General features: G+C 55.6%; 1 protein-coding gene and 1 pseudogene across 1 annotated transcript in view; one reads left to right on the top strand and one right to left on the bottom strand.

Moving 5' to 3' along the window:
* Positions 1-478: 478 nt before the first annotated feature.
* The window catches only part of PTPRN2 (protein tyrosine phosphatase receptor type N2), a gene marked incomplete at its 5' end in the record, with an annotated part of 104800 nt that continues 88415 nt past the window's right edge, over positions 479-16863 (top strand). The window contains 2 exons of the mRNA XM_036356221.1: positions 479-595; positions 7104-7316. Coding sequence (XP_036212114.1) covers positions 479-595; positions 7104-7316 — 330 coding nt within the window. The remainder of the gene's footprint in view (positions 596-7103; positions 7317-16863) is intronic.
* Positions 11400-13712, bottom strand: LOC118679446 (annotated as a pseudogene).

Raw genomic sequence — 16863 nt, forward strand, 5'->3', positions numbered from 1 at the left:
TTCATAGTCTCGGGCGGGAGAGGGTGTACGGAGAGCCACGGCCCCTTAGCCAATTGCTGTCAGCAACACGTGGGGGGGGGGGGGATCTCTATAGCAACCGGTGGCTGGGCCGCGAGCCGCGCCGCCGTCGGCCGGGTGCGCGCCGGGCAGGATATAAGGCGGGGCGCGGCGGCGGCCACGCTGGAGGGAGCAGCGCGCGGCCCGTGGCCCTGAGGGGACCGTCCCGCGCCCAGACCTGCGTCGGTCCTTACCGCGCCCCCGCCCCCGCCCCCGCTCCCCACCCCGCGGCGAGGCCTGGGCGGAGCGCGCCGAGCTACGAGCCGTGTGGAGCAGCCGGCGCCCGCGGCCCGGAGCCGCCGCCGCCACCGCCGCTGCCGGAGCCTCCGCGCGCGGCACCTTTGTCTCGCCAGCCTCCCCAGAAGTTTGTGGTCAGAGGCAGGACGGCTCCGCGCCCCTCTGGCTCCAGTGCAGGGTCTGAGCTGGCCTTGGCGATGGCACTGCCGCCTCCCGCGGCCACCGCGCCCCCGAGGCCGCTCGGCCTGGAGCACACCCCACCCTCCTCCGGCCTGGGCGCCGGGCACCGGCCCCGCTGCAGGTAACCAGGAGCGCCCAGCCCAGGCGCGGGGCACGAGTGGGCTGTAGAGAGAAAGGAGAGGAGCTGGGGTAGTCGAGGGAGGGAGGGAGGGAGCAGGTGAGACCCACAGAGGGCATCGCCGGGCTCAGAGGCTGCTGGGCGAAGAAAGGGAGCCTGGGAAGGTAGAGGGTGCCCATGGGGGCGGGGGGGGGGGGGCTTGGGTGGGCAGCCTGGGCGTCAGAGCCCAGTTCAGGGCTGACTCCCACTCGCAGCAGGTTGCCTGTCAGTGGCTCTGGCTAGCAGGGGCGGAAGGTCTGCGTCGGAGGTCATTCCACTCCTGGGTCTGGGTGGGCATGCAAGGTGGTCCCGTGGGTGGCACCGCTTATTGGGCGCAAAGGTTGAGAGGGATGAGAGCTGCTCCAGCCCCAGCGCCCCCGGGGAGACAGCTGGATTAGGCTGAGGACGATGTGTCTCCCCCCCCCCCACGCCACACACACACACACACACACACACACACACACACACACACTTCTCTTTCCTCAGCCACTGGGGCACTTCAGGCCGTCAGGGGAGAGGGCGAGGGGTGCGGTGAGGAGGAAGAAGGGGAGGCGAGGATGGGGTGCGCAGCCAAGATCGAAAGGAGCCTCCTGCAGGCATTGCCCCCATACCATTTTGGGGTGCTCTTTGCCCTCCTGTCTCGGCTGGGCTGTGCCTGGTGCCCTGGGGTCCCAGTTGGAGGGCACCGGGCGGACGCGCAGGAAGAGCGCCAGGTGCAGTGGGGTGGAGAGTGACTGCTGGGCCCGAGCCCCCAGCTGCTCGAGAGATGCCTGGGAGCCTCCCCGCCCCACACAGAACCAAGCGAGGGGCGCGAGCTAGAAAGAGAAACTTCTGGCTGGAGCTGAGCTTTTGAAGGAGGGGCCGCTTCCTTCCCTTCGTCCCGGCGGCTCTGCCTTGGCCCGCGGACCCAGCATCCGGCGGAATCCCGGGCAGAGTGGGCTTTTAGAGCCGGAGAGAGTCTCCCGCCTTTTTCGGTCATCGGTCATCAGAGCGCGGAGCTGACGGCCTCCAGGCTGGACGCTGGTGGAGGGGGCGGGGGGCTGTCACCGTCGCCAGTGCCCACTCACACACCCCACGCAGCCCAGAGGGCGAGGAGGACTCCGCTCCCTCCGGGGCCTCGCTCCAGCCGCTGCCCCCGGTCCTCTCACTCGCGCTCCCGTCGCTAAGTCCGCAGACAGCGGTCCCTACGCGCTGGGGCGCCTCGTCCCGCCTGGGTCAAGGGCAGAGCTGCCCACGCGGCCTTAGCCGAGCCAACCTTCCCTGAATTCAGACTCGAGCTGGGAGGTGACGGGTGTGCGCAGCGGGAGCTTTATCCACACGGAGGACGCGCCCCGCCCGGCTCCGCGCGCCGCTCGGCTCTGGAGAAGGGACGGCCCCGCTGGGGTCGCGCACCGGGAGCCGCGCCGCCGAGTGTGCAGCTGCGGGCGGCCTGGGGAACGCGGCGTGTTGGGGGCGTGGGCCCGCGCTCTGGGCCGGCTGCTTCGTGGTGGGGAGGCCCGGCTGGGCTTGGTCCCGCGGGGAGGGAGCTGGGGCCTCGGAACCCCTCCCTGCCGTGAATACCCAGCTCCCAGGCACCTTCGCCCCTGATGCGAGCGCCGGCTGCCCCTCCGACCTCAGTGGGACCCTGACTAAGCCCTGGGCGGGACTGGGAGGCCCGGGAGCCGGCGCCGGGCCGGGGGCGCGGTGGGAGCCTAAAGGCCCTGCGCTCCCGGGCAGCCCCCTCCCCCCGCGCCCCCCGTCCCAGCGGCGCCCGGCGGGGACGCAGGCCCGCGAATCTTTAGGACCCGTGGTAGCCTCGGCAAGACCGGAATAGAAACCCCAAACCCGGGCAGCTTCGGCGGCTGCGAGGGGACTCCTCCTCCGAGACCAGGGGTGCCTGGGAGGCGCGTGTGTGCTGGGGCGCAGGCCTCGCAGCCAAGACGCGGCCCTAAGCGGGCGCCGGGCGCAGAGGGCGGTCTTCTCGGGGTCCCTCCACTTCGGGCTCTTCTCCGCGCGGCGCGGCGCCGGGCGGCTCCCGGAGCCCATCTGATGTTTGTTCAGCTCCACTGAAAGCTGTTCACGCGAGGGAGTTCCCCTTTCACACGGAAATACCTGACATCTCCCCGACATCTTAAGGCAGAGCGATTCCCCACACGGGTGTGGGGCTGCTTCCAGGCGGCAAACAGGCCACGCACCATCTTTTGTATGTTTACCTTTATGCCTGTGCCTGCGCCTGGGGACCCTCCATACGTAGCCTGTTAAACAGTGCGTCCCACCTATTTCATTAAAGTTTGTTTGTAAGAATAATGATTCCTTGGAGTCTTTTCTTTGACCCAGATAGGCTTTTTCTTTTTGATACTTGAATGGCAGATTAGCAAGTACAATTTCATCTGCAGGGAACAATAGCTTTCAGTGGCACAAAGGGTTTCTCCCACCCTGACTTCAGCCGCAGTGCCTCTTGCTGATAATAGCTTCTGGAAAGATTCTGTAATGCAAAGAATTAATACATGATTATTTCTGCCTCGCTTCTCTCATTTATTAGAATTCTGTGGCAAATTCCAAATTAAAAATAGTTCCGTTAGCAGCTTTAAAAATGCTTTTAAAATATTTTAAGACAACCCCCTCCCATATTTTTAAGTTGGTCATCCCCATGGATTGATAACTGTTAAAAAAATTTTTATTAGCTTTAACGTAATAGTTACTACATTTTAGTAAATGTGTTTTTGTAAATTTACCATGAAATTTCCAAATAATTCTAAGATGATTCATCTGGGAAACCAAAAACAGATTTGTTATAGCAACTCATGAGCAGCATCTAAACTAATGTCTAAATTTTTCAAGGGCAATGGGCTTCGAGTTATAGAAAAGTGAGAATGCAGAGGAACACTGCTGGGTTTGCAAAGCAGATTCCTTAGGAATGCAGCCAAAGGAACATCCTGTATTAGAAGTTTAATGTTCAGGAAATTGAATGCCTGTGTCCATATGTTTTTATACAAGTGTGTTTCAGAACTTAAGTCAGTTACTTAGATATAAACTGCTGTTAGCTGGTTACATGCACAGCCTTGGGGAAATGCTACATTTTGCTACCTGTTACCATAAAGTTTCCTATTTATGTGGCTCCCTCAGTTCTCACAGCCAAGTTTGGATATAGAATGTTCTTTTTTTGTCTCACTTTTCTTTTAAACTTACCACATGGACAGCTAAAGCTATTTTTTGAAGATATTTTGCCATAAATTGCTCAGAAGATAACGTATGGGAAGCTCGCGTACCTTCGCCTCTAAGCACAAATCAGAATAGTTTAACTAGGCCAGGGCGGTAGCTGTGGGTGCTGGTCTTTAAGAGCAACTGCTCAGATTGTCTCTCCGGCCGCGTCTGTTGAATCGCAGCTTTTGTAACACTTTATATTCTAAATTCAGGAGCTGTGGGGAGACGGTCAAGTGGAAGAAGTAAGCAGATTGTCCCTCTAACCTGATGTAAAGCTGACTTAATTGTTCCTGATTCCTTTAGATGAGCCACTTCCCCTGCATCTGAACATTTAGCAGTAGTGCCTGTCTGTCTCCTCCACCCAGGGGCCCGCAGACCCGTGCTCCCTCTGGCCAGGCCTTTCTCCTCAGGCCTTGCTTCTTCCTCCTGACCTCCAAACTCCCAGCGAAGCCAGCTGCCTCTGCACAGGAGCTGTTCCACTTTTAAAAGACGCCTGACTGTAAATGTCAAAGTCATAAATATTTAAACATTATTTTCTTTCAATTTCAAGTCAAGACTGGCAAGATGCCTCTAATTAGTTGTGGGCGCTCTGCAGGGCTCGGTGCGGGCGAGATTGCAGGGAGCACCTGCCGTTCAAGTAGCTCAGCCTTGGGGAGCAGGGGCCCATGAGGGGGCCTGGGCCCCCCACGTCACACCCGGACAGGAGTGTGGACCAATCTCAGTGAAGCTGTTAGCAAACTAATTTCTTTCTCCTCAAGCTCCTGGTTAGTAGGAGTTTGAAGTGGTTGGGTTTTTTTAACTCCACGAAAAGAAATAAATAATCGTAAAGTTATTGAAACTCAATCACTATGCCTAGGAGGGGAGCTCACACTCTTTAATTTAAAAAAAAGAATTTCTGTGAATGTTTATTCCTTCCGTGATTCTTCAGACCTGACTTGCAATACTTCCGCCTCCTGGCCCTGGGCGCAGCACTAGGTAGGACGTTGGAGCCATTGGGGGAACCCAGGGTAACTTTTTGGGTTCCCCCTGAGTTGTCTGCCGACCACCCAGTGCAGCAGAAGGTTCCCGGCCAGGCCCAGTGGAACCCGCAGACCCCTCCTGTCCCTCCCGGCGGTGCCCACTGTCACCAGCTGGTCCCCTGTGCAGACTACCAGCCCACCAGAGACCCAGTGTCCGAAGTCTGCGGCCTAGCCACCCCGCCCCTGGTGCAGGAGGGGCTCTCTGCTGGTGGGCTGCTGTAGGCAAGGGGGGCTCCCGCCCCGCCAAGGGACCATTGTCACCCTTTCTCTTCCGGACAGCTCAGGCGCAGGCAGCGGGAGCCGGGAGACCATAGAGAAAGGACTCCAGGGCCGGCATCTCGCCCCTTCCCGCCGCCCTCCCTTCTCCTCCCCCCACTTCTCCTTCCCCCCTTCTCCCGCCAACCCCCAGCCCTTCCCCTCCCCCCTCCCTTCTCCTCTGAGCCACTCGGCGGCTGCAGGGCGAGGGCAGCGGGGAGGGGGAGGGCGGCGGGAGGGCCTGGGCGCCTGGGCAGTGGCTCTACTTGACATTTTTCCTTGACCTCTGAGTCAATTCCAGGCGCTGCGGAGGGGCGGCGGCTGGCGCGGTAAGCTCCCCGCTCGCCCAGCGCTGCGGGCGCGGTGCCTGCGGTTTCCCACGACCAGGACCCGCCGCAGGGACCGGCGCTCACGGCGGCTCAGCGGGGCTGAGGGCAGGGGACAGCCTGTGCCCGCGCACGGGGAGCGGCCGCTTGGTCCCCGCGTGGGCCACCGCGGCCGGTGCACAGCGAGGCGTCCGCCCCACACCTGATGCCGCGCGTCCCGTCCCCTCGGAGACGCAGTGCACCGCGCTCCTGGGCCCTCGCGTCGCGGGGCGCGAAGGTTCGGGGAGTCCTGGTTCCAGGCGCAGCCGGCGGTTCGGCGCGCGGGTCCTCCGACGCCTGGGCGGGACCCCAGGTGGCACCGCGGGGACCCCCGTCGCCTGCGCAGGGACGCGGTGGGTGGGGAGCATCCGGACCCCGGCGCCGGCCATGCGCCTCCTTTGTTGTGATTCGGCTCCGGCTGCCCAGGCCCGTCCCACTGGGGCTGGGAGGGTGGGAGCCGCCCCGCAGGTGTCCTTGGGGCCTTCCTCTTGGGGGCGACAAGCTCCCCCCCAGCCCCGAGCCGCGTCCTCACCCCGACCTGCCCCCGCCCAAGGCCAGACCCCGCCATCCCCGCCGGTCGCCCCGGGCGCCAGTGACCCGGCAGGTGCGCCTTCAACCCGCCGCCCGCGGGCCACGACCCCCTGGTGCCGGCTGCGCCCCGCAAGGAGTGGGGGCCGGCGCGGGTGGGGCCGGGTCTCCTGCTCCCTCCTCACGAGGCGGCTGCTGGACCCGCTGCACGGCCCCCTCCTGCCTCCCGCCCCGGGAGCCTCCGTTCTCCCGCCGCTTCCAGGCGAGAGTCCGGCGCCTCTTCCCGTTTCACCCGCCTTTTCATGGACGCGTCCCAGCCTGGCTGGTCCTCCGCGAAGGCCACGGGGCTCACGAAAGAGCAGCCCCTCCAGCCGCGCGGGCGCAGGATGGACGGCCCGACCTGGAGGCCCGCGTCCGAGCCGGAGCCGGAGCGCGGCGCTGGGCCGGACCAGGCCCACTCGGGGAGGACCCGGAACCGGCGCCGGCTCCTGGGGGGCGATGCGCTTGGTGCCCCAGGAGGGAGGGTGGCTGACCGTCACCGCGCGGCTCCGGGAGGGGCGCCAGGCGGGTCTGCTTGAGGACCAGCGGAATGTACCGCAAGGGCCCCCGCCCCCCAGGAACAGTGAGCGCCGCTGGCCTTCCGCTCCTAACTTTTCACGCCGCCAGAGGAGCTCCTGGCCACGGTCCCCAAAGGCCCGCGGAGTCCAGTGTGTGGACGACACCAGGGAGGGCGCCTGGAGGCCGGCGGCCCGGGCAGGACACCCAGCACAGCCCAGGAACCTCAGGCCAGGCGACTGCTGCAGGCGCTGCCCCCCGCTGGGGGGCCGGGGGCGGGCCCCCATTGTCCTTCCACCCACAAGCGGGATGCACTCTGGGAGGCTGTATCCCCCACCCACCTGTTCAAAAGAAGGGGCGTCCTGATTTTACTCAAGGCACCAAACACTGTTTTGTTAAATCTGAGAAGTGGCCGCCCTGATGGAGCAAGACCCTGCCTCTGGCTTCCCCTCAAGCACACTGCAGCCCTGAGGGGTGCCTGCTGCCGCTGACACTGGCCGCTCATGGAAAGGGAGGTGTTTGGGGGCCGCTTCCTTGGGGACTGACAGCCCTCTCTCTTGTTCACAGAAAAGCAAGCTCAAGCTCCCACCGCGCCCCGCGGAGCAGGAGGACTCAGCCAAGTTCCTGGTGCTCACGCTGCTGTCCATTGCTGCCATCCTGGGCATCTTGCTGGCCTCGGGAGTCATCTACTGCCTGCGCCACGACTCTCACCACCGGCTCAGGGAGAAGCTCCGGGGCCTGGCGGGCGACCCAGGCCCTGACGCCACTGCAGCCTACCAGGTAAGGGCCTCCTGCCCAGCGCTGCCCCCTCTGTGAACAGACAGGTCACACATAAGGCCTCGCTCCCCCCACCCCACCCCCAGCAGTTCTCGTTCCTAGGCGCCTTTCTGAGGGCAGTTTGACACTCCCTGGCGTCCTGGTAAATACCTCGGAACCTCGGCTGCCCTGCTCTGTTACAGATAGTCTCGCATTAGCCAGGAAAGCGGGTTGCTCGTTAGAAACGCGGGAAAAGCACAGTACAGGAGACATGGCTCATCCGGTCCTGTTCTCCATTTGGCCACTGTTAATGAGAAATGTCAGATTGCAAGAGAGATCGGTTTTGTGGGTGTTTGAAGATGTCCCCACGTCACGGACTTCCTGGGTGTTTGTATGAAAAGATCCTCGACCTGTTCGGTCGGCCTGTTCCATCATCCTGCTCTGATTTGGATAAAGTGGAATCTAATGCTGAAAATGGCAAGTAAACGACGCTGTCTCCATGGGGACCGTCTGCAGCTGTGTGCTGGGGGTGCGAACACGTAGGGACGCAGGGAGGACGCCAGGAAGGCAGGTGCAGACCGAACTGGACCTGCACAAGTTCACAGACATTCCAGAAACCGTATCGTGTCCACACCCACTTAGCCACCTCCTGGAGGAGCTGAGCCTCCCGGCTGAGCAGCAGTGCAAGCCCCGAATATAGGCAGGTCAGGGCACCTGATTTCTTTTCACATAAAATACCATTTCACTCCACGCATATTCCCCACTCGGGAAAGTAATTTTCCTAGTCATCATTGGGAAAGTCTAATCGGGGTACACTTGGCAAAGATTTTCTCCCGTTGGACTAGCCTGTGTTTTCTCTAATCACATGACGATGACGTGTAATGTGCCTTATAAGTGACACGACCTACTTAGAACCCTGTGTGTTAGTTATTATTCTCCTATCATCAGAGTTACATGGGAAAACGCTCCCAACCCCTGTCTGTCAAGGCCCTCTGAGCCCTCTGAGTGCCTGGCCCTCCCAGGACAGTGGCTGAAGTCATGAAATCTCTAGGCTGGCGGGGCCAGGAGGGGCTGTTTCCATTTCCAGACTCTTGGTGCTGTCTTTGAGTGGAGAGCCCGCTGCGTTTCTGGAGGGGCCACAAGCCTGGCCATCTCGGTCTTACAAAGAAATAGTGACGCGGATGTGTGGGTGGGCGCCTCCGTTGCCCATGCAGCTCTGCTTGAAAGCAAAAGAAAAATCACGTTTGAAGGAGCCTGGCAAAGAGGCCACAGCAGCTCCGAGCCTTTACCCGGAGAACGAGTGGAGGCACAGCTCCCTGGAGGACATGGCTCAGGGCCTCCTGTGCTCGGACATAAATAAATGATCAGACGGCGCTCTTCCGCAGGAGAGCCCCGCGTCCTTTGATACACTTTGAAATTCAAATATAAAGCATTGATAGAACAGAAAGCTTGGACTCGCATGCAGAAAAGGCTAATTTTGACCAAAATGCAGGTTGAAAATGCATACTTAGAACTGAATTTGTGATAATTAAAAAAAAAATTGTCCCAGTGACAGCCCTAATTAATAGTATCTGTGATTAAAATCAGGCCCTTCCAGCAGGAAAAGTGTTTGAATTTCTCGGAGCGACCTTTCCGCTCTTCTCGGGGGCAGGGTGGTTAGGTTGATATTGATTCTATAATGAGCCTGGTTTGCTTAATAAGAACAGACAATAAATGAAACATGTGCATTTCTTCAATCCAGAATAACAAAAAGAAAACAATTTTTTCCTTTAGAAATGCAATCTAGGAAAATTTAGAGATGAAGTTATGGTGAAGACGTTTCTGGTGGCTGAGGGTTGAAATCGCTACAAAATCCCTGCCAGGGAAGCACCGTGATAGAACATGGAGGTTCGCCCGCGACGCGGTCCGTGTACTGGAGAAAAGGCCAGGGTGGAGCTGTGGTGCTGTTCGGTTGTCTGGCAGAGCAGGATCTGCAAATGAGACTACGGATTTCATGATTTCGGCTCTAGACTTAGCCGAGTCATGTGTTAAGGACTCACATGGTGTACAGTCAACCCCAAACAACACAGGAGGGGCACCATGCTGTAAAAAACCCACATGTAACTTTTGACTCACTGAAACCTCAGTCTTCCCTCAGTACCCACGGGGGATTGGTTCCAGCCCCCCCCCCCACCCCCCCGCAACACCAATATCCACAAATGCTCAAGTCCTTTATATAAAACTAGAGGCCCAGTGCTTGTGCACTGGTGGGGGAGTCCCTAAGCCTGGCCTGCAGTCCGGGAGCCCTCAAGGGATATCCGACTGACAGCTTAGGCCCGCTCCCCAGAGCAGGCAGTCGGACATCCTTAGCTCTGCCACGGAGGCGGGAGAGGCTCCCACCACTGCCACTGTGCTCGCCAGGCATGAGCCTGGCTTCTGGCTGAGCAGCGCTCCCCCTGTGGGAGTGCAGTGACCACCAGGGGGCAGCTCCTGTGTTGAGCATCTACCCTCTAGTGGTCAATGCACATCATAGCGACTGGTCGTTCAACCGTTCGGTCAATTTGCATATTAGCCTTTTATTATATACTAGAGGCCAGTTGCAGGAGGATTCCTGCAAGAATAGGGCTTCACTCCCGTCTCTGCGGCTCCTACCCGACCCGTCTCTGTGACTCCTACCCCGCCTGTCTCTGCCGCTTCTCTCCCACTCAGCTCCGTTGCTTGGCTTCCTTCTATGGTGTCTTCAGTCTTCGCTCCCAGCCGGCATATGCAAATTAGCCGCCATCTTTGTTGGCAGTTAATTTGCATATTGTGCTGATTAGCCAATGGGAGGCGTAGAGAAGTTACATTCAATTACCATGTTTGTCTATTATTAGATAGGACTAGAAGCCCAGTGCACAAAATTCGTGCAAGAGAAGGCCTTCCTTCCCCTGGTTGCTGGCAGTGGCTTCCCTCTGGCACCTGGGACGCAGGCTTCCCTCACAGTCCCAGCTTCGTCCAGAAGGACATCTGGTCTAATTTGCATATTATGCTTTTATTATATAGATGATAGCCTAAAACAGTGCATACAGTCAGCCTTCCAAATCCACAGATTCACAAACTTGTATCAAAAATACTATTTTGGCCCTGGCCAGGTGGCTCAATTGGTTAGAGTGTCTTCCCGATATGCCAAGGTTGCGGGGTTCAATCCCTGCTCAGGGCACATACAAGATTCCACCAATGAATGCATAAATAAGTGGAACAACAAATTGATGTCTCTCTCTCTCTCTCTCTCTCTCTCTAAAAGCAATAAATAAAATTGTTTTTAAATACTGTTTACTGTCCTGGCCAGGTGGCTCAGTCGGTTGAAGTGTCGTCCTGTACACCAAAATGTTGCAGGTTCACTTCCCAGTCAGGACACATGCCTAAGTTTCAGGTTTGATCTTTGGTTGCAGCAGGTACAGTATGCAACTGATCAAAGTCTCTCTCTCTAAAATCAAAAACATATCCTTAGGTGAGGAGTTTTTAAAATGCTGTTTTCTATCTACATGTAAGTGGACCCGAGCAGTTCAGATCGAGTCTTTCAAGGGATGGCAGTAGAGTCCATGCATGGAGGGGTTCGCATGTGCCTGGAGCAGGTATTCATCAGGAATCCACATCTCATGGGGTTTCTGCAGCTGCATTGAGACCCCTTCAAATTTCAAGATGTGTCTGGGAAGTTTTTAAAAATATATTGCAAACCTAAAACAACTATTTCAGGAAAAAATATCGCATTGCCTCAATGCATTTATTTATTTTTTATTTTTTTAATAGTCACTGGATGTGGATTCTTATTTTCCTTGCAAGATCAAAAGGTTCTTTAAAATTCTTCAGCCACCAATGAAATGATCAGACAGGAGAAAAACTTGACACAGGAATCTTGTCATCAAAAATAAATACAGTTGCGTGAGGTGCTCAAGATCTGACCAAACGAAAAATGGGAAGGCAGGTTACCAACCCTCCCACCATGGACTGTCCCTGGGCTGAGGGAGGTGGTCAGGAGGCCTGGCCATGCCTTCTCAGTGCGGGAAGCCCGGTGGTCGGGTCAGATTTGCTTCTGGTTGTATGCAGCACCCCACGATGACAGGAGCGGAGTCGAGGGCAGGGCGGGACCTACTGCTGCAGCTCCTTCATCCTGTTGAGGGCCCTGCCCGCGCAGAACCACTCGATCTGGCTCTTGTTGAAGGCGTGGTTCAGGAGGGGGTCTCCTGGGAGCCGTTGGGGTGCTTGATGATGCACGTCAGGGGCTTGCCAGGGGCAAAGTCCTTCAGGCCCTGGATGGTCAGCTTGTCCACGGGGTGAATCTTGTTGTAGTCGGCTGGGTCAGCAAAGGTGAGGGGCAGCAGGCCCCGCCTCTTCAGGTTGGTTTTGTGGATCTTGGCGAAGCTCTTGGTGATGATGGCCGACCCCCAAGGTGGTGGGGCTCCAGCGCCGCATGCTCCCGGCTTGAGCCCTCGCCATAGTTCTCATCTCCAATCACCACACCAGATGCCATGTTTCTTATAGTAGCAGGCAGTGTCAGGAACAGGACCAAATTCCTGGGTGACAGCATTGCACACAGAGTTGGCCTTGCCATTTTCAATGAGCAAGTTGTTGGAGATGTTGTCCAGGTGCCCACAGAACCTGAGCCAGGGGCCGGCAGCTGCGATGTAGTCAGTGGTACACTTCCCTTTGACCTTGGTAAGGATTTGAAGGTCCTCCAGGTCTTTGCCATCCCATTTGTCAAAAGACTCAAGGAGCTGCAGACGCTGGCTGGTGGGGCTCACGTCCACCCGCTGCCCACTGCCACCCTTGGGAGGGTGCTGTAGGTGTCCTGCCCAGGGTTGAAATTCATGTGGGGAAGCTTATCTGTATCCGGAGCCTCCAGCTTGAACTTCTTGCCATCCTTGCCTGTCAGGAAGTCAGTCTTGGGGTTGAACTTGAGGGTGCCAGCAATGCCCGGGGCTGTGACAATCTCTGGGGATGTGACGGAGGCATGGGTCTCAGGGTTCGTGTCCTTGCGACCTGTGAAGTTCCTGTTGTAGGGGGTGACAATTGTGTTCTTCTCCCCCTTCTTGGTGTCCTTTCTGTCCCACTGGCCCAGGCAGGGGCCACAGGCATTGGCCAGAACAATGCCACCCACATCCCTCAGGACCTGTGCACAGCGTCCCGCTCAATGGTGGCGCGGATCTGCTCAGAGCCAGGTGTGATGGTGAACTGGGACTTGCACTTGAGTCCATGAGCCAGCGCCTGCTTGGTCACAGCTGCTGACCATCCCATGTCCTCATAGCTGGAGTTGGTGCAGCTGATGATCAGACCCACCCTGATGTCCACAGGCCAGCATTCCTTCTCGGCCACAGCGCCCACTTCTGTCATGGAGTGAGCCAGGTCAGGGGTGAAGGGCCCATTGATGAGTGGCTTCAGCTCATTTAGGTTAATTTCAATCACTTGGTCATAGTGGCAGCCAGGGTCAGGTACCAGGTGATCCTTGAACTCCTCAGGTAGGTTGGCAATGTCTGTCCGGCCTGTCTTGTTCAGGTAAGTCTTCATTCTGTGGTTGTAAGGAAACACTGAAGTTGTGGGCCTGATTTCTGCACCCATGTTGCAGATGGTTGCCATGCCAGTGCAGGAGATGGAGTCTGTGCCAGGCCCATGGTGCTCCACAATAGCGCCCATGCCACCTTTCACTGTGCAGGTGCCTGCACCTTTAAGATCACATCTTTGGGTGAGGTCCAACCGGAGAGCTTCACACCAATCACCTTGGGGCACTTCAGCTCCCAGGGAATCGCAGCCATGACGTCCACGGCATCAGCACCCCTGACTCCAATGCAGATGGCCCTCAGGACACCGCCACTGGGGATATGGGAATCAGTGCTGATCAGAAGAACCCTAGGATATGCGTGGTTTTCCAGGATGATCTGGTTAATGATTCCAGAGCCAGGCCACCAGAAGCCCATGCCATACTTGGCACCTGCAGTTGCCAGGAAACTATACACTTCCTGGCCTGTGTCCTTGGCCCGAAGAAGGTCTTTCTCACCCCAACCTGGGCCTCGATCAGATGGTCGCAGTGGATGGTGGGCGGCACGGCCACCTTGGGCAGCCCACTGCTGACAATCTGCAGCGTGGCCACCTGGGCCATGGCGTCCTGCACGGCCACGCGGTCCGGCCGCAGCTGCAGCCGCAGGTACATCTTGCCCACTCGATCGCCTGGTTGGCTGGGTCATCCAGGTGTCCATACACAAGCTTCTCAGAGAGGGTCAGAGGCCGGTTCAGTCGTTTGCGAACAATGTCGATGTTCTTCTCTAGCAGGTCATAGCGGATGTAATCATTGGGCTCAAAGTGGCTCATGGCCACCTTGGCCCGTTGGCACAGGACTGAGGCCACATGGTGCTGCCGCACACCCAGGGCTTTCTGCAGCCGGGTCACCAGGAGGCTGGAAGGCGCCATATTGTGCACTGACTAAGATGAGGTCGCATCTCAATGCTTTATTTTTAAGTCACTGAACTTCTGCACTGTGCTGATGCTATAATACGAATGAGGTGATGGACGAACATCATCGTCTCCCTTGTCACTGGGTCCCAGGGAGAATGGAACAAGGTTAATATTCTGCTTTATTTCATGGGGTGTGATGGAGTCACTCAATTCATTTTACAAAGTTTCTGAAAGAGAAAACGATGATGGTGTTGGTTAGGTTAGAAGTCAGTGCCCTAAGAATGATAGAATGGTAGTTAGTATCAGGACATAAAGTGGTTTTTTATTGTTTTTTTATCCTCACCCGAGGATATGATTTTTTTTTGAGAGAGAGAGATTGATTGGTTGCCTCCCGCATGCACCCCAGGTACGTGCCCTTGACCAGGAATCAAACCTGAGACCCTCTGGTGCTCCGGCCGGCGCTCTAACCACTGAACCACCAGCCAAGGTGCCAAGATTCTTTAAAGGAAAGAGCCGGTGTCCTTCTGCAGGACGAGATGCGCAGGCCTCTGAGGGAGGACGGCACCTGACCTCTGACCTCTGTGTGGAGGGCCCTTCTTCCTGGAGAGTCGGGGGACCCACGTGTCCCCCCAGAGAGCGCAGTGGCAATGCCACCCCAGACACCCCCCAGGGCGGCCCTCACGCTGCCTTCAGGACGCACCCGTCTCCCTCGCCCTAATGCAGGCCTCCTGGCATCCATCCCACGGCCCCGGGCAGCCTGCGCAGGACCCCGTGCTCGTGGGCCTGCTCCCGCGCGACCGTGCACTTGGCTTCAAAGCGTCCAAAGCTGGGAGCCCAGCCGTCCCTCGGCCTGCGGGAGCCCACTTACACGTGGGTCCTCTGCAGTCGACGCGCCCACAGTCGGCCCCGCCCCAGGTTTCACATCTGCAAGTGGGGAAAACGGCACTTCCTGTTCTCGGCAGGACCTGGGGCTGAGAGCACAGACTGTGGCCACTGTTTGGGGCCATTTTGGGGGAGGGGCCTGAGCATCAGGATTGGGGGCAGCTGTAACCACCCCCACAACCACTGAGGGGCGACTGTAGCGACGTCCCAGCAGCACAGGGTGAGGCGTGGGGCTCAGGGCACCCATACTTCGTATTATTAGATCATAAAGGTTTCTTGGGATATATTCCTAGAAGTGGGATCACAGGGTCAAATGGGAGTTCCATTTGTAGTTTTTTAAGGAAACTCCATACTGTCTTCCATAGTGGCTGCACCAGTCTGCATTCCCACCAGCAGTGCACAAGTGTTCCTTTTTCTCCACATCCTCTCCAGCACTTGTCGTTTGTTGATTTGTTGATGATAGCCAGTCTGACAGGTGTGAGATGGTACCTCATTGTTGTTTTGATTTGCATCTCTCGGATGATTAGTGACTTTGAGCATGTTGTCATATGTCTCTTGGCTTTCTGACTGTCCTCTTTTGAAAGGTGTCTATTTAGGTCCTTTGCCCATTTTTTGATTGGATTGTTTATCTTCCTTTTGTTAAGTTGTATGAATTCCCTATAAATGTTGGAGATTAGGCCCTTATCAGATATGACATTGGCAAATATGTTTTCCCACACAGTGGGTTTTCTCGTTGTTTTGTTGATGGTTTCTTTTGCTGTGCAGAAACTTTTTATTTTGATGTAGTTCCATTTGTTCATTTTCTCTTTAGTTTCAAGTGCCCTAGGAGCTGTATCAGTGAAGAAATTGCTTCGGCATATGTCTGAGATTTTGTTGCCTTTGGATTCTTCTAGAATTTTTATGGTTTCCTGTCGTACATTTAAGTCCTTTATCCATTTTGAGTTTATTTTTGTGTATGGTGTAAGTTGGTGGTCTAGTTTCATTTTCTTGCATGTATCTGTCCAATTTTCCCAACACCATTTATTGAAGAGACCATCTTGGCTCCATTGTATGTTCTTGCCTCCTTTGTCAAATATTAATTGAGCATATTGGTTCAGGCCGATTTCTGGGCTCTCTATTCTATTCCATTGATCTATATACCTGTTCTTGTGCCAGTACCAGGCAGTTTTGAGAACAGTGGCTTTGTAATACAGCTTGCTATCTGGTATTGAGATCCCACCTACTTTGGTCTTTTTCAGGATTGCTGCAGCTATTCGGGGTCTTTTTTATTCCAGATGAATTTTTGGAGAGTTCGTTCTAGATCTCTGAAGTATGCCATTGGTATTTTAATTGGAAGTGCGTTGAATTTATAGATTGCTTTGGGTAGTATGGACATTTTAATGATGTTGATTCTACCAATCCATGAACACGGTATGTTCTTCCACCTGCTTATGTCTTCCTCTATATCTTTTTTCAACGTCCTGTAGTTTTCTGAGTAGAGGTCTTTTACCTCATTAGTTAAGTTTATTCCTAGGTAGCTTAATTTTTTTGGTGCGATTGTAAATGGGATTGTTTTTATAATCTCTCTTTCTGAAAGTTCACTATTGGTGTATAGAAATGCCTCAGATTTCTTGGGGTTAATTTTGTATCCTGCTACATTGCCAAATTCATGTATTAAGTCTAGTAGCTTTTTAATGGAGTCTCTAGGGTTTTGTATGTATAATATCATGTCATCTGCAAATAAGGACAGTTTTACTTCCTCTTTTCCAATTTGGATGCCTTTTATTTCTTCTTCTTGTCTAATTGCAATGGCTAACACTTCCAGTCCTATGTTGAACAGGAGTGGTGAGAGGGGGCATCCCTGTCTTGTTCCTGTTCTTAGGGGAAATGGTGTTAGTTTTTGTCCATTGAGTATGATGTTGGCTGTGGGCCTGTCATATATAGCTTTTATTATGTTGAGGTATGATCCTTCTACTCCCACATTGCTGAGAGTTTTTATGAAAAATGGGTGTTGGATTTTGTCAAATGCTTTTTCTGCATCAATTGATATGACCATGTGGTTTTTTTATTTCAATTTGTTTATGTGATGTATCACGTTTATTGATTTGCGGATATTGTAACATCCTTGCATCCCTGGGATAAATCCTACTTGATCATGGTGTATGATCTTTCTGATGTACTGCTGGATCCGATTTGCTAAGATTTTGTTGAGGATTTTGGCATCTATGTTCATGAGGGATATTGGCCTGTAGTTCTCTTTCATTGTGTTGTCTTTACCTGGTTTTGGTATTAGGGTGATGCTGGC

This window comes from Myotis myotis, unplaced genomic scaffold (assembly GCF_014108235.1).
Source record: "Myotis myotis isolate mMyoMyo1 unplaced genomic scaffold, mMyoMyo1.p scaffold_m19_p_25, whole genome shotgun sequence".
Lineage (NCBI taxonomy): Eukaryota > Metazoa > Chordata > Mammalia > Chiroptera > Vespertilionidae > Myotis > Myotis myotis.